The 17978-nt window shown below is 42.0% G+C and overlaps 1 protein-coding gene across 11 annotated transcripts in view; it reads right to left on the bottom strand.

Annotated features, from left to right (window-relative positions):
• ZC3H7B (zinc finger CCCH-type containing 7B) overlaps positions 1–17978 on the bottom strand; it is a 76477-nt gene that overhangs the window by 6865 nt on the left and 51634 nt on the right. For all 11 annotated transcript variants that reach the window (XM_061639260.1, XM_061639267.1, XM_061639261.1 and 8 more), the window contains 5 exons: positions 14621–14754; positions 13412–13517; positions 8297–8405; positions 5983–6113; positions 147–310 (listed from right to left, as the gene is read on the bottom strand). In XM_061639260.1, coding sequence (XP_061495244.1) covers positions 147–310; positions 5983–6113; positions 8297–8405; positions 13412–13517; positions 14621–14754 — 644 coding nt within the window. The remainder of the gene's footprint in view (positions 1–146; positions 311–5982; positions 6114–8296; positions 8406–13411; positions 13518–14620; positions 14755–17978) is intronic.

Below are 17978 nucleotides of genomic sequence, written 5' to 3'. Positions count from 1 at the left end.
GCTAGATGGATAATGGGGAAGGGGAGGGAAAAATTGAACAATAGTAAAGCCATGGACTCTTAATATAGGCTGTTCTCTTTATTAACCTGGAGCTACATATTTACAATATATGTAACCAGATGAGAAAGGAGTTTTGTGCCCAGTACCTTTCACATAGCCGGAACTCCCCCATTGGGAAACGGTAATTCCAGCAGCTGGAGTCATTCTCAGATGTGAAGACTTTTTCTTTATGCTTCTCTGACTGAAGGTGCTGTTGCCATTGCTTCTTGCTGTTGCTGTTTTTTCCACAAAGCCAGCAATGGTAACCCATCTAACCAACAGGTAACAGGAGAATACAATTCTGTAATTTCATTTGGCTGTAATGATCTACTCCTTAAAATGGTTAGAAAGGGCTCTCCCAACCCCCTAGTGTTCAATAAAACCTACTCTCCCATGATATAAAAATTCCAGTGATTAACACTGTATATAAATGGCTCAAATACAGTGCCTTGCAAAAATAATCAGACCCATGACCAATGCTCTCATATTACTGAATTACAGATGGTACACTGATTTTTTATTATTATTATTTTATTTATATCCCGCCCTTTCTCCCAGTAGGAGCCCAGGGCAGCAAACGAAAGCACTAAAAACACTTTAAAACATCATAACAGACTTTAACATATTAAAACACAACATCTTTAAAAAAGTTTTAACAACATTAAAAAAGGTTTAAAAATATCTTAAAAAACAATTCCAACACAGATGCAGACTGGGAAAAGGTCTCTACTTAAGAGGCTTGTTGAAAGAGGAAGGTCTTCAGTAGGCACTGAAAAGATAACAGAGATCGTGCCTGTCTAATATTTAAGGGGAGGGAATTCCAAAAGGTTGGTGTCACTATACTAAAGGCCCGTAATAAAATAATAATAAAATAAATAATTTTGTTCTGTATGGTATTTTATTTGGAAACACTGAAACTCAAAATCAATTATTGTAAGGTGACATTGGTTTTATGTTGGGAAATGTTTGTAAGAAACATAAAAAACTGAAACATGTTGCTTGCATAAGTATTCAACCCCCACACATTAATATTTGGTAGAGCCATCTTTCGCTGCAATAACAGCTTTAAGTCTTTTGGTGTAAGTATGTACCAGCTTTGCACACAGTGTCAGAGGGATTTTGGCCCATTCTTCTTGGCAGATTCGCTCCAGGGCATTCAGGTTGGCTGGACGTCGCTTGTGCACCGCAATTTTCAAAGATTCTTAATGGGATTGAGATCAGGACTTTGACTGGGCCACTGCAGGATATTCACCTTTTTGTTCTTGAGCCACTCCAATGTTGCTTTAGCCTTGTGCTGGGGATCACTGTCCTGCTGAAAAGTGAATTTCCTCCCAAACTTCAGTTTTTTAGTGGACTGAAGCAGGTTATCTTGCAGTATTTCCCTGTATTTTGCCCTATGAATTCTTCCTTCAATTTTAACAAGATGCCCAATTCCTGCTGATGAGAAGCATCCCCACCACCACACTTCACTGTAGGGATGGTGTGTCTTGAGGCATGGGCAGTGTTAGGTTTGCGCCTCACATAGTGCTTTGAGTTTGGGCCAAAAAACTATCTTGGTCTCATCTGATCATAAAACCTTTGCCCACAGCTCAGCTGGGGCACTCTCATGCTTTCTGGCAAACTCCAGACATGCTTTCAGATGGTACTTTTTGAGTAACGGCTTCTTTCTTGCCACCCTCCCATACAGGCCAGTGCAGAGCTCTTGATATGGTTGACTGATGTACCATTACTCCACTCCCAGCAACTGAACTCTGTAGCTCCTTCAAAGTGATTGTTGGCCTCTCTGTGCCTTCTCTCACAAGTCTCCTTCTTGTTCGAGCACTGTTTTGAGGGACAGCCTTTTCTTGGCCATGCCTTGGTGGTGTGATGCAGCTTCCACTTCCTGATGATTGATCCAACTGTGCTCAGGGGTTGAATACTTAGGCAAACAATGTATTTCAGTTTTTTAAGTTTCCTACAAACATTTCCCAACATAAAACCAAAGTCACATTACAATAATTGATTTTCAGTGTTTCAAAATAAAATATCATACAAAATGAAATTACAATGTACAATTTGTAATTCAGTAATATGACAGCACTGGTCAAGGGTCTGATTACTTTTGCAAGACACTGTAAATAAAAATAAATTCATTGTTATTGGTTTTGCCACTGCCAAAGACACTCTGGTTTCTTGTGTGGGCAGAAGCAAGAGCCTGAGAAAATAAGGCTGAACCCTTACAGGAGGCACACTTCTTTAAAGTCTACTTGTACCAGACTCTTCAACAGAGCAAATTTGATTGAGAAAAACCAGCTGAGTCATTTTCCCTGTATCATCAGAGCAGAACTAACTCATAACAATGTTTTCACGCCATAGTGCAACTCATATGTGGCCTGATGGAACAGTACAATGTGTTTTCTAGTAGTAAACCAACTTTTTTTTAAAAAAGCTTGCTCAGCTTATGAAGAATTAAACAAAATAAAGACAGAATGACCCAGGTCAACAATGATCATTCCGTGAAGCCACTTTAGAAGGTATTGTTGTAATTGTGTATATTTCAGTACTCATACATGGATTGGGGCTTCACAACACTTACTTACTTATTCCAAAACATCTTAAAAACAAACGACTTTAAAACAAAACATTAAAAACAAAGCTTTAAAACATCTAAAAAAGTAATTCCAACACACACGCAGACTAGGATAAGGTCTCTACTTAAAAGGCTTGTTGAAAGAGGAAGATCTTCAGCAGGCGCCAAAAAGATAACAGAGATGGTGCCTGTCTAATATTCAGGGGGAGGTAATTCCCAAAGGTAGGTGCCTCCTGATCAAATGGTATCTTCAGGAGGCCCTCACCTGCAGAGTACAGTGATCGACTAGGTATATAAGATGATCTTTCAGGTATCCTGGTCCCAAGCTGCTTTGTTGTTGTTGTTCTATGCCTTCAAGTCAATTACAACTTATGGCGATCCTATGAATCAGCCACCTCCAATAGCATCTGTTATAAACCACCCTGTTCAGATCTTGTAAGTTCAGGTCTGTGGCTTCCTTTATGGAATCAATCCATCTCTTGTTTGTCTTCCTCTTTCTCTACTCATTTTGGTTAATGACTGTGCCAAGGTACTGTTAATCCTTGACAAGTTCAATGTCCTCATTGTCAACTTTAAAGCTACATGTCTTCTGTTGTCATTACTTTGGTCTTTTTGACGTTCAGCTGTAGTCCTGCTTTTGTGCTTTCCTCTTTAACGTTCATCAGCATTCGTTTCAAATCATTACTGGTTTCTGCTAGCAGTATGGTATCGTCTGCATATCTTAAATTATTGATATTTCTCCCTCGAATTTTCACACCTACATCTTGGTCCAATTGCGCTTTTCGTATGATATGTTCTGCATACTGTATAGATTGAACAATTTTCCGATTGGGAACCAATTGTTTTCTCCATATTCTGTCCTTACAGTAGCCTTTGTCCAGAGTATAGGTTGTGCGTCAGGACAATCAGATGCTGCGGCACCCCCATTTCTTTTAAAGCATTCCATAGTTTCCCAAGATCTACACAGTCAAAGCCTTTGCTGTAATCTATAAAGCAGAGCGACTGTCTTCTGAAATTCCTTGCTCCGTTCCATTATCCAATGTATGTTTGCGATATGATCTCTGGTGCCTCTTCCCTTTCTAAATGTAAATGTAAATGTAGAATCTTGAGCATTACTTTGCTTGCATGGGAAATTAAGGCAATAGTTTGATAATTACTGCATTCCCTGGGATCCCCTTGCTTTGGAATTGGGATGTATGTGGAACGCTTCCAGTCTGTGGGACATTGTTTAGTTTTCCATATTTCTTGACAGATTTTGTCAAAATTTGGACAGATTCAGTCTCAGTAGCTTGTAGCAACTCTATTGGTATGCCATCTGTTCCTGGTGATTTGTTTCTTCCAAGTATTTTAAGAGCAGCTTTCCTCACATTCTAAAATTTCTGGTTCTTCATCATATGGTTCCTCCATGAATGAATCTGTCATCCTGGCATCTCTTTTATAGAGTTCTTCAGTGTATTGCTTCCATGTTCATTTATTTCATTTCAGTCAGTCAGTGTATTCCCCTGTTGATTATTCAACATCCCTACTCTTGGTTTAAATTTCCCTTCGATTTCTCTAATCTTTCGGAATAGGGCTTTGTTCTACCCTTTTTGTGTCCTCTTCTATTTCTATACAGTAACTATTGTAATAGTTCTCTTTGTCCCTACGTACTAGTCGCTGTATTGTTGCATTTAGGGTTCTGACTGTGGTTCTATCTCCTTTTGCTTTTGCTTTCCTTCTCTCTTTAACCATTTTAAGAGTTTCTTCAGTCATCCATTGAGGTCTTTCTCTCTTTTTAACTAGAGTTATTGCCTTTTTGCATTCTTCCCTGATCATGTCTCTAACTTCACTCCATAGTTCTTCTGGTTCTCTAACTAAGTTTAAAGCCTCAAATCTGTTCCTTATTTGATCTTTATATTCTTCTGGGATGTTATTTAAATTGTATTTTGGCATTATGATTGCTTTGTTGTTCTTCTTTACTCTGATTTTCGATATTACCAGTTCATAATCTATACCGCAGTCTGCTCCTGGTCTTGTTTTCGCAGAAAGTATGGAACTTCTCCATCTTCTGCTACCAATTATAGAATCAATTTGATTCCTATATTGACCGTTTGGTGATGTCCAAGTGTACAGTAATCTTTTTGGTTGCTAAAAAAATGTGTTTGCAAGAAGCAAATTATTGGCTTCATCCTAGGCCTCATTTCCCAACAGAATTCCTAGTTCTTCTCTGTTCCCTACTTTTGCATTCCAGTCCCCCAAGATTATCAGCACATCTTGTTTTGGCATGTGATCAATTTCTTCCTGTAGTTCTGTGTGAAATCTTTCCAATTCCTCTTCTTCTGCATTTGCCGTTGGAGCATAGACTTGGAGTATAGCTCCTAATTGCTTTTGCTACATCACTTCTCACTATTAAAGCAACCCCATTTCTTCTTCATTTCTCATTTCCTGCATAAAATATTTTGCAGTTGCCTGATTGAAAATCTCCCATTCCCGTCCATTTTAATTCACTCATGCCAAGTATTGTAATGTTGATACGTTCTATTTCTTGCTTGACAATTTCTATTTCATACAACTCCGGACTCTCCTTTTGCATCTGTGCACATCAGCCTCTGAGCTTCCTTTTGGCTTTGACCCAGTTGTGTCGTTAGTCACAGCGCTACCCGAACTTGTCCTTTGTTCTTCCGCAGTAGTTCGGTGAGTGCCTTCTGACCTGGGGGTCTCATTTTCCAGCACTATCTCGCTTTGCATTTTGGATACTCTGTTCATAGGGTTTTCGTGGTAAGAGATATTCAGAGGTGGTTAACCACTGCCTTCCTTTGAGTCTGGATGCATCTTAGTCTGGTATCTCAGATTTGACCATTCTGCCTTGAGTGCCTCTGCTAGGAGTCTAGTCTCTTGGTCTAGACTCCTGACGGCATTGCTCTCAGCTTCTTCGACACTCTCAACCCCCCTCACTACATTAAGGTGTGCACCCTAGAGGGGGCCCAAGCTGCTTAGGGCTTTATATACTACAACCAGAACCTTGAACTTCATTCTAGCAAAATACATGCAATTTATGAAGTGGCCTCTCTCTCTCTCTCTCTCTCTCTCTCTCTCTCTCTCTTTTTAAAGGTGCACTTTCTTCAGAAAGGTTCTTCTTTAAAAAAGTATTTATTTACCTTATTTGTTGCTTACTACAAAAGCAACATATTAGTTGCTTACTACAAAAAAGTCTCTAAGCAACTTACAAAAAGGTTAAAGCCGAAAAAGGCATAACATACAAAACAACACTTTAAAAAAAACACCAATCCAACAATTTATAAAGAAACTTAGCAGAAAAACAGCAGAAACTTCCGCAGCAAGAACATTTCATCCAACAGGCCATCAGCCACGATCAGAAAAGAGACAGATGTTACCATGTCAGCATAGTCGGTGGGCATCTGGATCTGCTTCTCCGCTTCCCGTGATGTCAAAGGTGTCCCCTCGTCTGGCTTCCCAGGATTATGTTTTTTCAGCCACATGTCATATGTCTGCTGCATATCCAAAACTGCAATGAAATATCAGTTTGATTATCCAGTGCTTCCTTTCCAACATATCAAGCACAATCAAATTTCTTCTGAAGAAGAAAGCTTTCCATTGGAAGCTACCTTATACCGAAGTCAGACCAACAGTCCATCTAGTTCAGTATTGTCCCTGTATTGTCAGGGCTCTCCAGAGTTTCAGACAGGGGTCTTTTCCCAACCCTTATCTGGATATGCCCGGGTTTAAATCTGGGAGTCTTTTGTATAAAAAACACGTGCTCTGTTGTTGAGCTAAAGCCCCTCCCCAGCTGAAAGGACTTTCAGAAGCACTTGTTTTTTTAAGGCAGGGGTGGGGAACCTCAGGCCTGGGGGCCAAATATAGCTCTCCAAGCCTCTCTATCAGCCTCTTGGGACTCTCCCCACATCACTCCCCTTCCCTAGCCACATCCCTCCTCCCCAACCCCACTCTGCAAACTTGTCCAGTGATTTTGCAAAGCTGGGATTTGTCCATGAACTTATAATGCCTCTCCCTGGTCTAGATGGAGAATAGAAAGATGTGTGTGAGTGCATGTAGACACTAGCCTACTATACAAGGTAAAACGTATATTTGTTGCTTCACCTGCCTTCCCCCCCGCCACTGGAATGTGGCCACCAGAAGGTTGTCCAGAAGCAAAAGAGACCCTTAGGCTGAAAAAGGTTCTCCATCCTTATTTTAACAGCTGAAAAAGCACTCAAGGAGACCTGATTGAGGCTTATGGTCCATTTCCAACCAACCCCCCCCCCAAAACACCAGAGGATAACTCAGAATCTTGAATTATAGAAATATGCATTTTCGCATAGTGTACTAAAAAGAGACAAGGATGCAGACCAAAATTGAGCACATGTCATTACTGCAACATTAGAAGAGACTGTTGATTCATTCCTTTGGGATTCCAACCTATTGCATCAAATGAATTAGTAGGAGTGTAGTCTCCTCTAGACCTGATGCCATTGACCAACATTTATCCTACTATTCATCCCATCTCCTTTCTTCTGGCTCTGGATAAAATGGCTTCCTCAGTTTCCAAAAAACAACTCTGTCAGTACTGCACACTGAACTGAGATTTTAATAGGAGCACACCCAAAAGCATTTTTAATTCATATGTGAACATGATTTTCTGTGTGCATTATGAAGATGATCTCACAAGTCTAGTGTCAAGCATTAGGATGCAATAGTAGGTCTGCATTTAATTCCTAGTACAGGAACAGCTGGATCAGATCACTCAAAGTCAGATGAGAGAGCCAAATCTGGAATAGCATGCAGCTATACATGTGTGTGACATTTGGGAACAGAATTCCAACCCACACTGACCTGGTTCAGATTTAAGGCAGGCACCTGTAAACTATGATTTGCAAATTGGGAGTCAACTTCATGCACGTGCCCCTCCCTCCTCTGCTCTCTGGAATCATCTCCCCTACCCCTTCCTTGCATTAAACCAGAGTCCCATTAAACTACACTTTACAAACCAATTCCAAGCCATGGTTTTAATCCTATTAAACTCTAGCTCTACCCAAACCTGGAGTCTCTTCATAAGGGGAGCAGGATACCCCAACAAATTTCACTGGCAGCAAACAGACATTCATTCCCCAGGACCAGAAGTCTTAACACCAGTAACCTAGCTTCCTGCATGGTTCTGGACCTCCTCCCCCGCAAAAAAAAAATCCAGGGCTACAACAAAGGAGACAGAAGCAAGGCAGGAGCTTCAGGGTCATCACTGATGGGCCTGGCTAGCATGTGTGAGGCCATTCAGAAGGTGGGATATGTATGTGTAATCCCCTGTCTGAATCGACCTGGCAGAGAGCCAGTAAGGGATGGAGTCTCCAGCTCCTATATGAACTCTCAGTCTAAGCTGCTTCATTGCTGAAGGAACACCTCCCTTAGAGTTCCAAGCTCACCTCCTTGAACTCGGCAAATCAGTTATTGAATGTGTCGGTGTCCACATAATGCAAGACTTTATTTAGCACAGGGAAGGAAGGCAGAATTGCTCTTGTGAGGGAAGGAGGAGTGAGCTTGACAAGGCTGGTCCTCAGTTTGCAAACTGTGCTATGCAGGGAACCAGGCTTACACCTGTACTAGGCCATACTCTCAAGGCTGGATTCCCTAAAAATGGAGGGGAGGGGCTAGAATGGAAGAGAGGTTCTCTTGCTCCCACACATACATTCCACTCACTCTTATTTTCTTTCATGAAGGTCCACATCTCTCTCTCTTCAGGGCTGTGGGCGAAAGAGCAGTTTCCAACATACTGGCACTTCCTGCCATTTTGGGCATGAATGCATAGCTGTGAAGAGATAGAAAAACACACACAATCCTAAAAACAAAACAAAAAGCCCTCATCTAATCTCATAAAAAGTAAAAATAAGAAAGATGGAGTAGCCAGCAAAGATGCCAAGTTATACAAAAAGGGGGCAAGCAAGTTTTATAAATTCATTCCAACTGTGTCCACATAGCAAAACAACACCTACATTTGTCCTTCCGATCAGAACAAGTGATGGTGGTCTTGAAGAAATGAAGGGCTTTTTAAAAGAACAAAAGATGATGTTTCCTAACATATTCTCTTCTCTTTCAACTGCAAAGACCTACTATAAGAGCCCACCATGCACCAATATCTTCAGACAAGGCCTTGCTCCACTCTTTTCTCAGGGATGGGGAGCATATGGTCCTCAGCCTTCCCCAATTCAGCACCAATGTCCATCAGTTCCAGCCAGCTTGGCCAACAGTCAGGGATGATAACTGTAATTTGACAACATCTGAAAGGGCACAAGTTCCCCAATCCTTGCTTTATGCAAAGCGAGATTGAGGAAGATGAACAGGGCCTTTTCAGCTGTGGCACCCTCAGAATAGAACTCTCTCCCCAAAAAAGCTTTACAGTAGGGGTGGTAAACCTCTGGTCCTCCATATGTTCCTGAACTCCAAGTCCCATCGTTCCTGCCCATTGGTCATGCTGGCTGGGGTTGATGGGAGTTGGAGTCTAACAATATCTGGAGGGTCACAGGTACACCCCCCCCTCTTTACAGACTGACAATTTTCTTTTAGAAAAGTGATAAATACACACACACACTCAGCATATAGGTGGTTGATTTTTAATAATTGAAGGCTGTTTTATGGGTACAGATATCCTGTTTCTATGAGTTTTAAGATTTTAATTTTCACTTAATATATTGGTATGAATTTATTCTGGTTTTCATTATTGTATGCATGTTGAATGCACCAAGCAAACAAATGAAGACTGATACACTGGGGCTTATGGAGGTTATTCAAGAACCCACTGTCATTCTGCAAGGACTACTGTGAAATTAATCCTGTACTTTCTGCCAGAATTCTGGACTGTGTTAAGGCTGGCAATTGGTGCAGTCTCTATGTCGCTTGCTGATACAAAATGCACCGATTTGTTGTGCACCTGATACTCAAAAGCCCTTCACCAAGAATTCCCACAACAATCTCTTCATACTTATCACTACTAATCAGAATGGTTGTGCATTGTCTAGCAGGATTAGTGTGGATGGCACAGTTCCCCCGCCCCCCAAAAAAGCAACTGTTGTGCAGAATACCATGTTAGTTGTCATATCATAGGGACTGGAGTCATGGGCTCCTCCACACCTGTCTCTTAGCAGGATTGCCAGCACCACAGACTTCCTTTCGAATAAGTAAGGACAGCTTTATCTTCTTTCCATGTTGCTGCAGGTAAGTAGCATGCTTCAGGACAGCCTAGGCCAGGGGTGATGAACATTTGGCCCTCCAGATTTTGCTGAACTACAACTCCCATTATCCCCAGCAAGCATGGCCAATGACCTTGTTGCTGAACATCTGGAGGGCCAAAGGTCCCCCACACCTAGCCTAGGTACTTCATTAGCTTGTCCTTCCCCCTTTTCTCCCTTTGGTTATCTATTCTTTAGCGTGTTTTCCCTTTGCCTTTCCTTTTAGTCTTCTAAGTGCTGCTTCAAGGGCTGGTCCTTCTCCAGCTGAGGGAAATGAGCCTTTCCCGACTACCACCTCCCAGCTTCCAGTGATCCTTAGCTGGGCTGTGCTCCTCCTCACATCCAAGCTGAATCTCTTTAGGCTGGCCCTGAGGATAGGGAGTCCCTCTCCCTTGCTCCAGCCCTAAACCCTCTGACAAGGTGGCTGTCGGCCTCTCTTCAGCTCACCCACATCCTTTTCAACTTTTAAAAATCTTCTCCCATCTGACCCTGCCCAGCCATTAAGATCTTCTTAATCTTAAGGCCCTTTTCCAGATCCCACTGTCATTCGAAGTAAGGTGGGTGGCAACTTGAGATACAGCCTTTTCAGTGGTGGCACCCTGGTTTTAAAATTCTTTCCCCAAGGAATTTTCCTGGTGCCGAGCTAGATGTGTTTTTGCACCCAGTGAAAACTTTTTTTTTATTTTTCCTTGCCTTTTAAGTTTTGTTGGTCTTTAACTCTGTTCTTTGCCAGTTATGCTGTTTGCTGTGACATTTATTTTGTTTTACTGTTTTATTTTATTGCTATGGTTTTTAATTTTGTTGTAAACCTCTCAAAGAACCTTCTGGATTGCAGAGTTGGAAAGAAAATACTAAAAAAAAATTCATAGGAGGAGAACTAAAGAGAAGCTTTTCTTCCCAAGCAATACTGCTGCCTTTTCCTCTTTCCCTCATATCTTCCTTTTCTGTTCTTCTAGCAAAAACAAAGCCTCTTCAGTTCTGGAAGGACCACACCCTGAGGCTACATCACAACTGCCCATTCCCCATCCACAGTGAAAATCATACATGTGTTATAAGGGAATGATTTCCAAAGCAACTTTTTTAAACCTCTCTTCCTTGCACTTACTCACACATGGAAACAGAAGATATTGGCTTTGTGCTCCAAGGAAATAGGCAACAGACACTCAGATTAGAAACAGATTTAATGAACATTTCCAACAAAACAAAACAAGAACCGCCCTCTTAGTCAGGGCTGGGGAACCTGTGGTCTCCAGATGTAGCTGAACTATAACTCCCATCACCCTTGACTACTGGCTGATGTTAGAGTCCCAACAACATCAGGAGGGCCAAAAGTTCCTCATTCATGCCCTTAATAATCAAGAATACAGCAGTAAAATTCTTCTTCCCTTCACAGCAGAATAAAAGTTTTTAAAAGGCAATGGAGCATGTTTGTAGGAAAAAATCCTAAAAGGAGAACCATTTTAACTCCAGGGGTACGTGGAAAGCCTAGAGCAAGTGTGGGGAAGCTCTAGCCCACAGGACAATCTTATTATTTATTTAGTAAATTTCTATCCTGCTCTTCCTCCCAGAAGAAGCCTGCCATTTTGGCCTGTGAAGACACTTTCCCCAAACCATGCCACCTGTGAATCAGTTGACATCAGGTGATGGGCAGGAGGGCAGGAAATTCTGCATTAAATGCGGGTGCCTCTTTCCAACAGTGCAGCAGGATTTAACCCCTGCTTTTCTGCTGATGAATGGAGGTTAAATTCTGCTCAGTCTGGCTGACTAGGCCTGTTCCCAGTAAGGAATAGGCACAGGCAGCCAAATAAAGCCTGTTACTGTACATGCAGGTTTCTTTTTCCCTCCTGGGTGGGGGAGAAGCCTGCATTTAAATAAGTGTTTTGCCATCCCTTTGATGGCAAAAAATAAGTTTGCAAAGGACGTATTTCTTCCCTCCCTCTGGGAGGAGCATGCCAAGTGGCACTTAATATCTGTTCAGTTTGGCTGCATGTGCCCCCTAGGAGGATGCACAAATAAGCATTTTGTCAGCCATACTGCTTCCCAAAGCGTGTACCTGCTCCCTGCCTTTTAAATACAGCCTTTTTTCTCTTCTGACAGCACAAAGGTTCAAAGAGCAGTGCTGGGACTGAGCAAGCCACACACTGAGGTTTAAAGGAATAGCACAGCTGTTTCAAAGCCCTTTGTAAGCAGCAAAGGGCTTTAGAGCAGCCCCCTCCATTGCACTTTGAAGTCCTGACAATCAGGGCTTCAAAGCACAGCATTACCTGATGTCACTATGACATCAGGTGATTGACAGGTGGGCGGCCTCACCGACCTGTCCAATTTGGCCCGACAGGAGTTGGGGAGATATTGATCCAGCCCACCAGTCAGAAAAGGTTCCCCACCACTGGCCGAGAGTCTGAACATACATGTGTGAATGCATGCATGTATTATTACTTGCCAAAGATGTGGTTATTTTGAATCCTCCCATCCCTTAAGAAAAAAAGAGGGATACAACAAAGTGTTGTCACATGTTCACCTGTGACGGTTGTCATTGTTAGCGTTCCTTTTGTTATTTCTCTTTGAAAGAAGAGTGCTTTCTAAAAACACATCCTTGAATGGACCTGGAAATCAATTTATCTTCATGCCCCAGAAACCGGTGCTGTACCTTTTCTGATGGTAAACAAACTCAGGAATATCACAAGCTTCTTTTCACACACACACACACGCCTGAATTAGGGGAAGGCGACCTGAAGTGAAATACTGTAACTCCAGTCCAGAGCCAACCTGTCTTTCATGAGACAAAGCTATTAATCAAACACCAAATCTTCATGGCTGATTTCAACAGGCATCAAACTATTCTCTCAGGATTGCACCACTGACTAATCTTGGCCTTCAGCCAGCAAATTCTTTTTTTGTTTGGTCTAACAACAACTCTGTCATTCTCTTGCCTATGAAGCACCTATTTCTCCAGCATCTGCGTTCTGGTTCCCTTCTCACTGCATACAGAGCTGAAGGATAAAAGGAAAGGCAACCTCTCTATAAGCAGAGATTACAACATTTCGGGCTTTTTAGTTTAGAGGAAAAGGTGAGTAAGAGGAGATATGACAGAGGTGTACAGAATTATGCATGGCGTGGAGAAAGTAGATACAAAACAGTTCTTCTTCCTCTCTCATAACACTAGAATTGATGGACATCCAATGCAGCTGAATGTTGGAAGATTCAGGACAGACAGAAGAAAGTACTTATTCACATACGGTGCATAGTTAAACTCTGGGATTCACTCCCACAAGAGGCAGTGATGGCCACCAACTTGGATGCCTTTAAAAGAAGATTACACAAGTTCGTGGAGGATAAGGCTATCAGTGACTACTAGCCAGAATGGTGATATTCTACCTTTGCTGTTAAAGGTAGTATGACTCTGTATACCAGTTTCTGGGAATCACAAATGGGAAAGAGTGCTGTTGTGCTAAGGTTCTGCTTCTGGGCTTTCCATGGGCAACGGGTTGGACGCTGCAAAAACAGAGTGCTGGACTAGATGTTCTGATATAGCAGGCTCTCATTATGTTCTTCTGCTAAGTGCCATCTGCAAAACAGCGCTGCTACTTACATCGTATTGCTGAGGGAAGTTGCGGATGGAAGGCAATGGTCGGACAGACACCCACTTTCTCTTTGCTTTGGACATTACAAGCAGGACACGGTGCTCCTTGGTCCAACTGTGAGGAAGGGACAAGCCCAAAAAGATGCTAAGAAAATGTCCCACCATTAAAACACATTTAGAGTCAATTGATCTTTATTAGCAGAGTCTGGCTTTCATGACAACCAATGAACAGTTGGAGGTGGTGAATCCAGAATTACACACATTGAGCATGGGGTTGGACTGAATGGCCTTATAGGTCCCTTCCAACTCTACCATTCTATGATTCTATGAAAGGACAGCTTTGTGACATGTAGGTGGGGGCCCTTAACAAAATAAACTGTGCAAAGCAGCAGCACATAAGAAAAGCCTTACTTAAGACAGATCATCTAGTTCTGCATCTCAGATATGGCAGTCTAATCTATGGACATTAACGAAGAGATCTCAAAACTGCACGTCTGGGCACACTAGTGTGCTGCAAGAGATATACAATTAGGCCATGAAAACTTAAGCTGCTACATCAAAGGCCATGGCAGTGTCTGAAGGCACCTTGCTATTATCAATAATAATAAGTCACTTTACTTGAAAAGGAAAGCGGCTTAATTTGGATACCCTACACTGAGCAGAGAGCTGTCAGGCATGGGGGAAATCCCTGACACACTGCCTAGAAAGTGCAGTTCCTTCCCTGGGACTGGCTTGCAACCACTTGCCCACTGCTCTGGGAGTTAATCAAGGAATGATAGAAACATTTTTAGTGAAAGACTGAAGTGTACCTCCAATTTTAAAATTCAGAAAGAAAAAAAATGCAAACCCCTGACCATTATCAAGAATTTGGAATACACTGCATTAAAACATACATTGAACAGTAAAGAACAAAAGTAATCGGCCCAGCAACCATCCATCATTTTTAACCATCACTCTCATGTTTTCACCCAGGTTCCTCCAGAAGAGTAGGTACACCTAGCACAACTAGAGTTAAAAACAGCCACAGATAATTTCTACAGTCTGCAAACACACACACACACACACACACACACACACACACACACAGACAAACACACAGACAAACACACCAACAAATCCCTTGGAAACCTCAGCAGTTATTTCAATAACAGACAGCACACTACAAAACATACAGTGGGAAGAAATTCCAGAGAGAGTAGAACAGGTAAGGGCACCTACCAGTGGCGTGCTTTGGCACTACAGTACTTGAGGTCCTTGTCTGGTTCCACCACCTGCCCATTCCTCCAACACTGGCCACAAACAAATTTCATCTGGAGGTCAAAAGTGTTTGATGTGGGAGCCCTGGTAGAAGCCTGAGATTGGGAAGGAGGGAGAAACAAAGCTTATAGAGGAGCCTGCTTCATTTACAAGACCGGACAATCTAGATTCACTAAAACAATGCACGTTACTTTACACACACACACTTTTATGAGGATTGCAGAATAAAGCTAACAGCAAAACAAGACTGTAAAAATAAATCCTAGCAATATGACAAAATCAGATTAGAATGGATGGTGCTATATAAATAGTCTTTGCTGCTAACTTCCAGACAGACATTCTCTGAAGTGAAAAGGTGATGGAGACCATACATAAGGGATTGGAGATAAAACACACACACTCTGATGTACATACAACGACACACTTTTTCCATGCTCTTGAAGAATGTAATAAGCCATCTGCTCCTGTTTTCTAGTAATGTGGGATGCGGTGCTAGAGAGGATGAAATGGCACAATACAAAACTCATAGTAAAATCAGCAAATCTTTTTATGATCTTCACTGTTGAATTTACAATTGTATCACTACAGGAACTTAATTTCTTCATGTGCTAGTATAAGTCATTTCTTCAGCATTGTATCTAATCAACAGTTTGGGCTGCACAATCCACGCCAGAGCCTATATTTGACCTGTGAGATCTGAAATTGCAACAGCACCCAGCCCCTTGGGGCAGGGGGACTTCCTTTACAGTCCTGGGCTTGGACTCAGTCACACTTCAGGAAAGGCCATAGCTCAGTGGTAGAGAATCTGCTTTGCATGCAGAAGATCCCAGGTTCAATCCTGGCATCTCCAGGTAGGGCTGGGAGAGACTCATGCCTGAACCCCTGAAGAGCTGCTACCAGTTAGTGTGGACAATACTGAGCTAGAGGTACCAATGGTCTGGCTCAGTATAAAGCAGCTTCCTATGTCCATATAGGGGTTACAAGCACTGCACACACCTGAACCAACAGGAACGTAAGCACACACAAAATGCAACACAGAAGAAGACAGTAAACAAGCCCCAAGAGTGCAGTAAAGGGAACATATGACTATTACTGTGGAAAAATTTACCTCCAACAATATATATATATATACACACACACACATACATACACAGACACACCTCACTCGCCATTTGAAGACACAGATTATTACCAAATGTGAACTCTCTCTGCCTAAGGAAGATACACAGCACTATGTGACTTTAAGGTATGAATGACTGGTAACACAAGCAGGGGAGAAAAGAGCTGCTAATAACTCAAGGACAATTTGTGAAAGAAATTGAAGGGGAGGGGGAGAAGTCATAGAATCATCAGATGCTGAAATATGTTAAGAGATGGGTCTCTCAGGACTGTGGATCATGTACTGTTGCCCTCAGATATGGGAATTCACTCCAGAAAAAAAGCAGGGAGGAAAAGAGGAAAAGGAGGGCTCAATTGGTTGTGGTACTCAGTAACTCTAGAGGAAGAGGACTATTAATCACAGTAGTGACTTACAATCCTCAGTCCTACCAGTGTTTGAAGAAAAAATAATATCCTGTTTTTCATTATTTATTATTTGATTTATATCCCGCCCTTCTCCCAGTACGAGCCCAGGGGGGCTTTTCTTTATAAACAAACTCATGAGACTTACAAAACAAAGTTAAAATAAAATTAAACTGTCAAATGGAGGCCAAGGAAATCTTCTCAGAAAATGGGTTCCTGCCTGCTTGCATGCGCCAAGCCTACAGCAGGAAGAAGCCTGAAATAGTGGAAGTAGTAAGATACAGCTATCGCATCAGTGTGTTGTTCACGTCTCAAGCACCCTGGATAAGCTTACCAGGCCATCACAAGCCTCATAGGGACAGTACCAATCCCCCTGCTGATCACAGCAAGTACAAATGGTAAACCAGGGCTAATCTGGATCAGTGCAGGAGGTACAGTGCAAAAAGGAGTAACAATGACAAAACACAAAACCTTTAAAAAAAGGCCCTTTCACTACTAGACACCTATTCCTCCTACTGAGCTAATTAACCATGAGGAAAGCTAACATCTGTCTTAATATCAGGGCCCTTCCACCAAATAAATCTATTTAAGTCATTATAGGAGATGGAATTTATCTCTTAGCCATCTGTCTCAAAACCACTGTCTTCACCTTAAAAAAGAAAATCACAATACTACCTAAAAATCCAGAAAACATTATGATCTCAACTACTGGCCAACAAGATAGTACACTCCAAGATATGCAAAGAGAAGACTGATTCAAGGGCTGTGATTTAGGGGCTGAGTCAGGTACATACGAAGATCACACTGATTAAGGTCTTGAAAAGCTCCTTCTACCCAGCTTTAGCAACTTCCAAGAACATGAGGCAAGCACAGACTAAACAGGCCTTTTCAGGTGAGTAGCCCAAAGGTCTGGCATCTGAAGCCTTGCCAGGTAAATCCATCTTCCCAGAGGTTAAAGGAATTGAAGAAAGAAGCCAAAGCACCAACTGTACATGACTGTATTTGTAAAGGCAAGACACATACCTGACAGATTGCTAACAAGTTAGTCAATGTTATATGGAAATTAGAGGTTCCTAAGAATTCCATGGATCAACTAAACCCATCGGGCTTCAGGTTAGCAACAGCACTGTTGTGAGGCCAACATAACAATATATAGTTGGCAACTAAAACATATCAACTACATGATTAAATGCTTTGGCGCAGCAATGCTTCGATTTGTTATTCCAAATAAGGCAGAAGACACACCACAAGGAGAAAGGGAAAGACAGTAGCTCAGTGGTAGAGCACACAAATAAGAATACCAACAAAATGTTATAGTATGGAGTGCATCTTTTAGAGTTCCAGCCATGCTTTCTTTCAGGATACTCTTTTCCATTTCTCCTTTCCTCCAGTTTTCATTCCCCCTCCAGTGTTCTATGGCCACTGAGTACGCTTTGGGGAAGATCTGTAGCCCAGTAGTAGAGCATCTACTTAGCATGCAGGCGGTCCCAGTGCAATCTCCTCCCAGGCAGGGATGGGAATGTCCCCTGTCTGAAACCCTCGAGAGTCGCTGCCAGTCAGAGAGGACAACTGTGAGCTAGATGGACAAATGGTCTGACTCAGTGTAAGGTAGCATTCCACAAATGTGGGTTGGGTCTGATTTCACTTAAAAATACAGGATTATTATTCTCTTGTAACCCAACCCTAATTCAGTCAACACTTCTCCAGTCACTCACAATTATTCACACACTTAGTTGCAAAAATAAATAAATAAGCAACTCAGCATTAACCTGCATTATTGGTAGTCCAGAGTGAAGCT

This window comes from Rhineura floridana, chromosome 8 (assembly GCF_030035675.1).
Source record: "Rhineura floridana isolate rRhiFlo1 chromosome 8, rRhiFlo1.hap2, whole genome shotgun sequence".
Classification (NCBI taxonomy): domain Eukaryota; kingdom Metazoa; phylum Chordata; class Lepidosauria; order Squamata; family Rhineuridae; genus Rhineura; species Rhineura floridana.
This window is presented reverse-complemented; position numbering and strand designations above follow the sequence as displayed.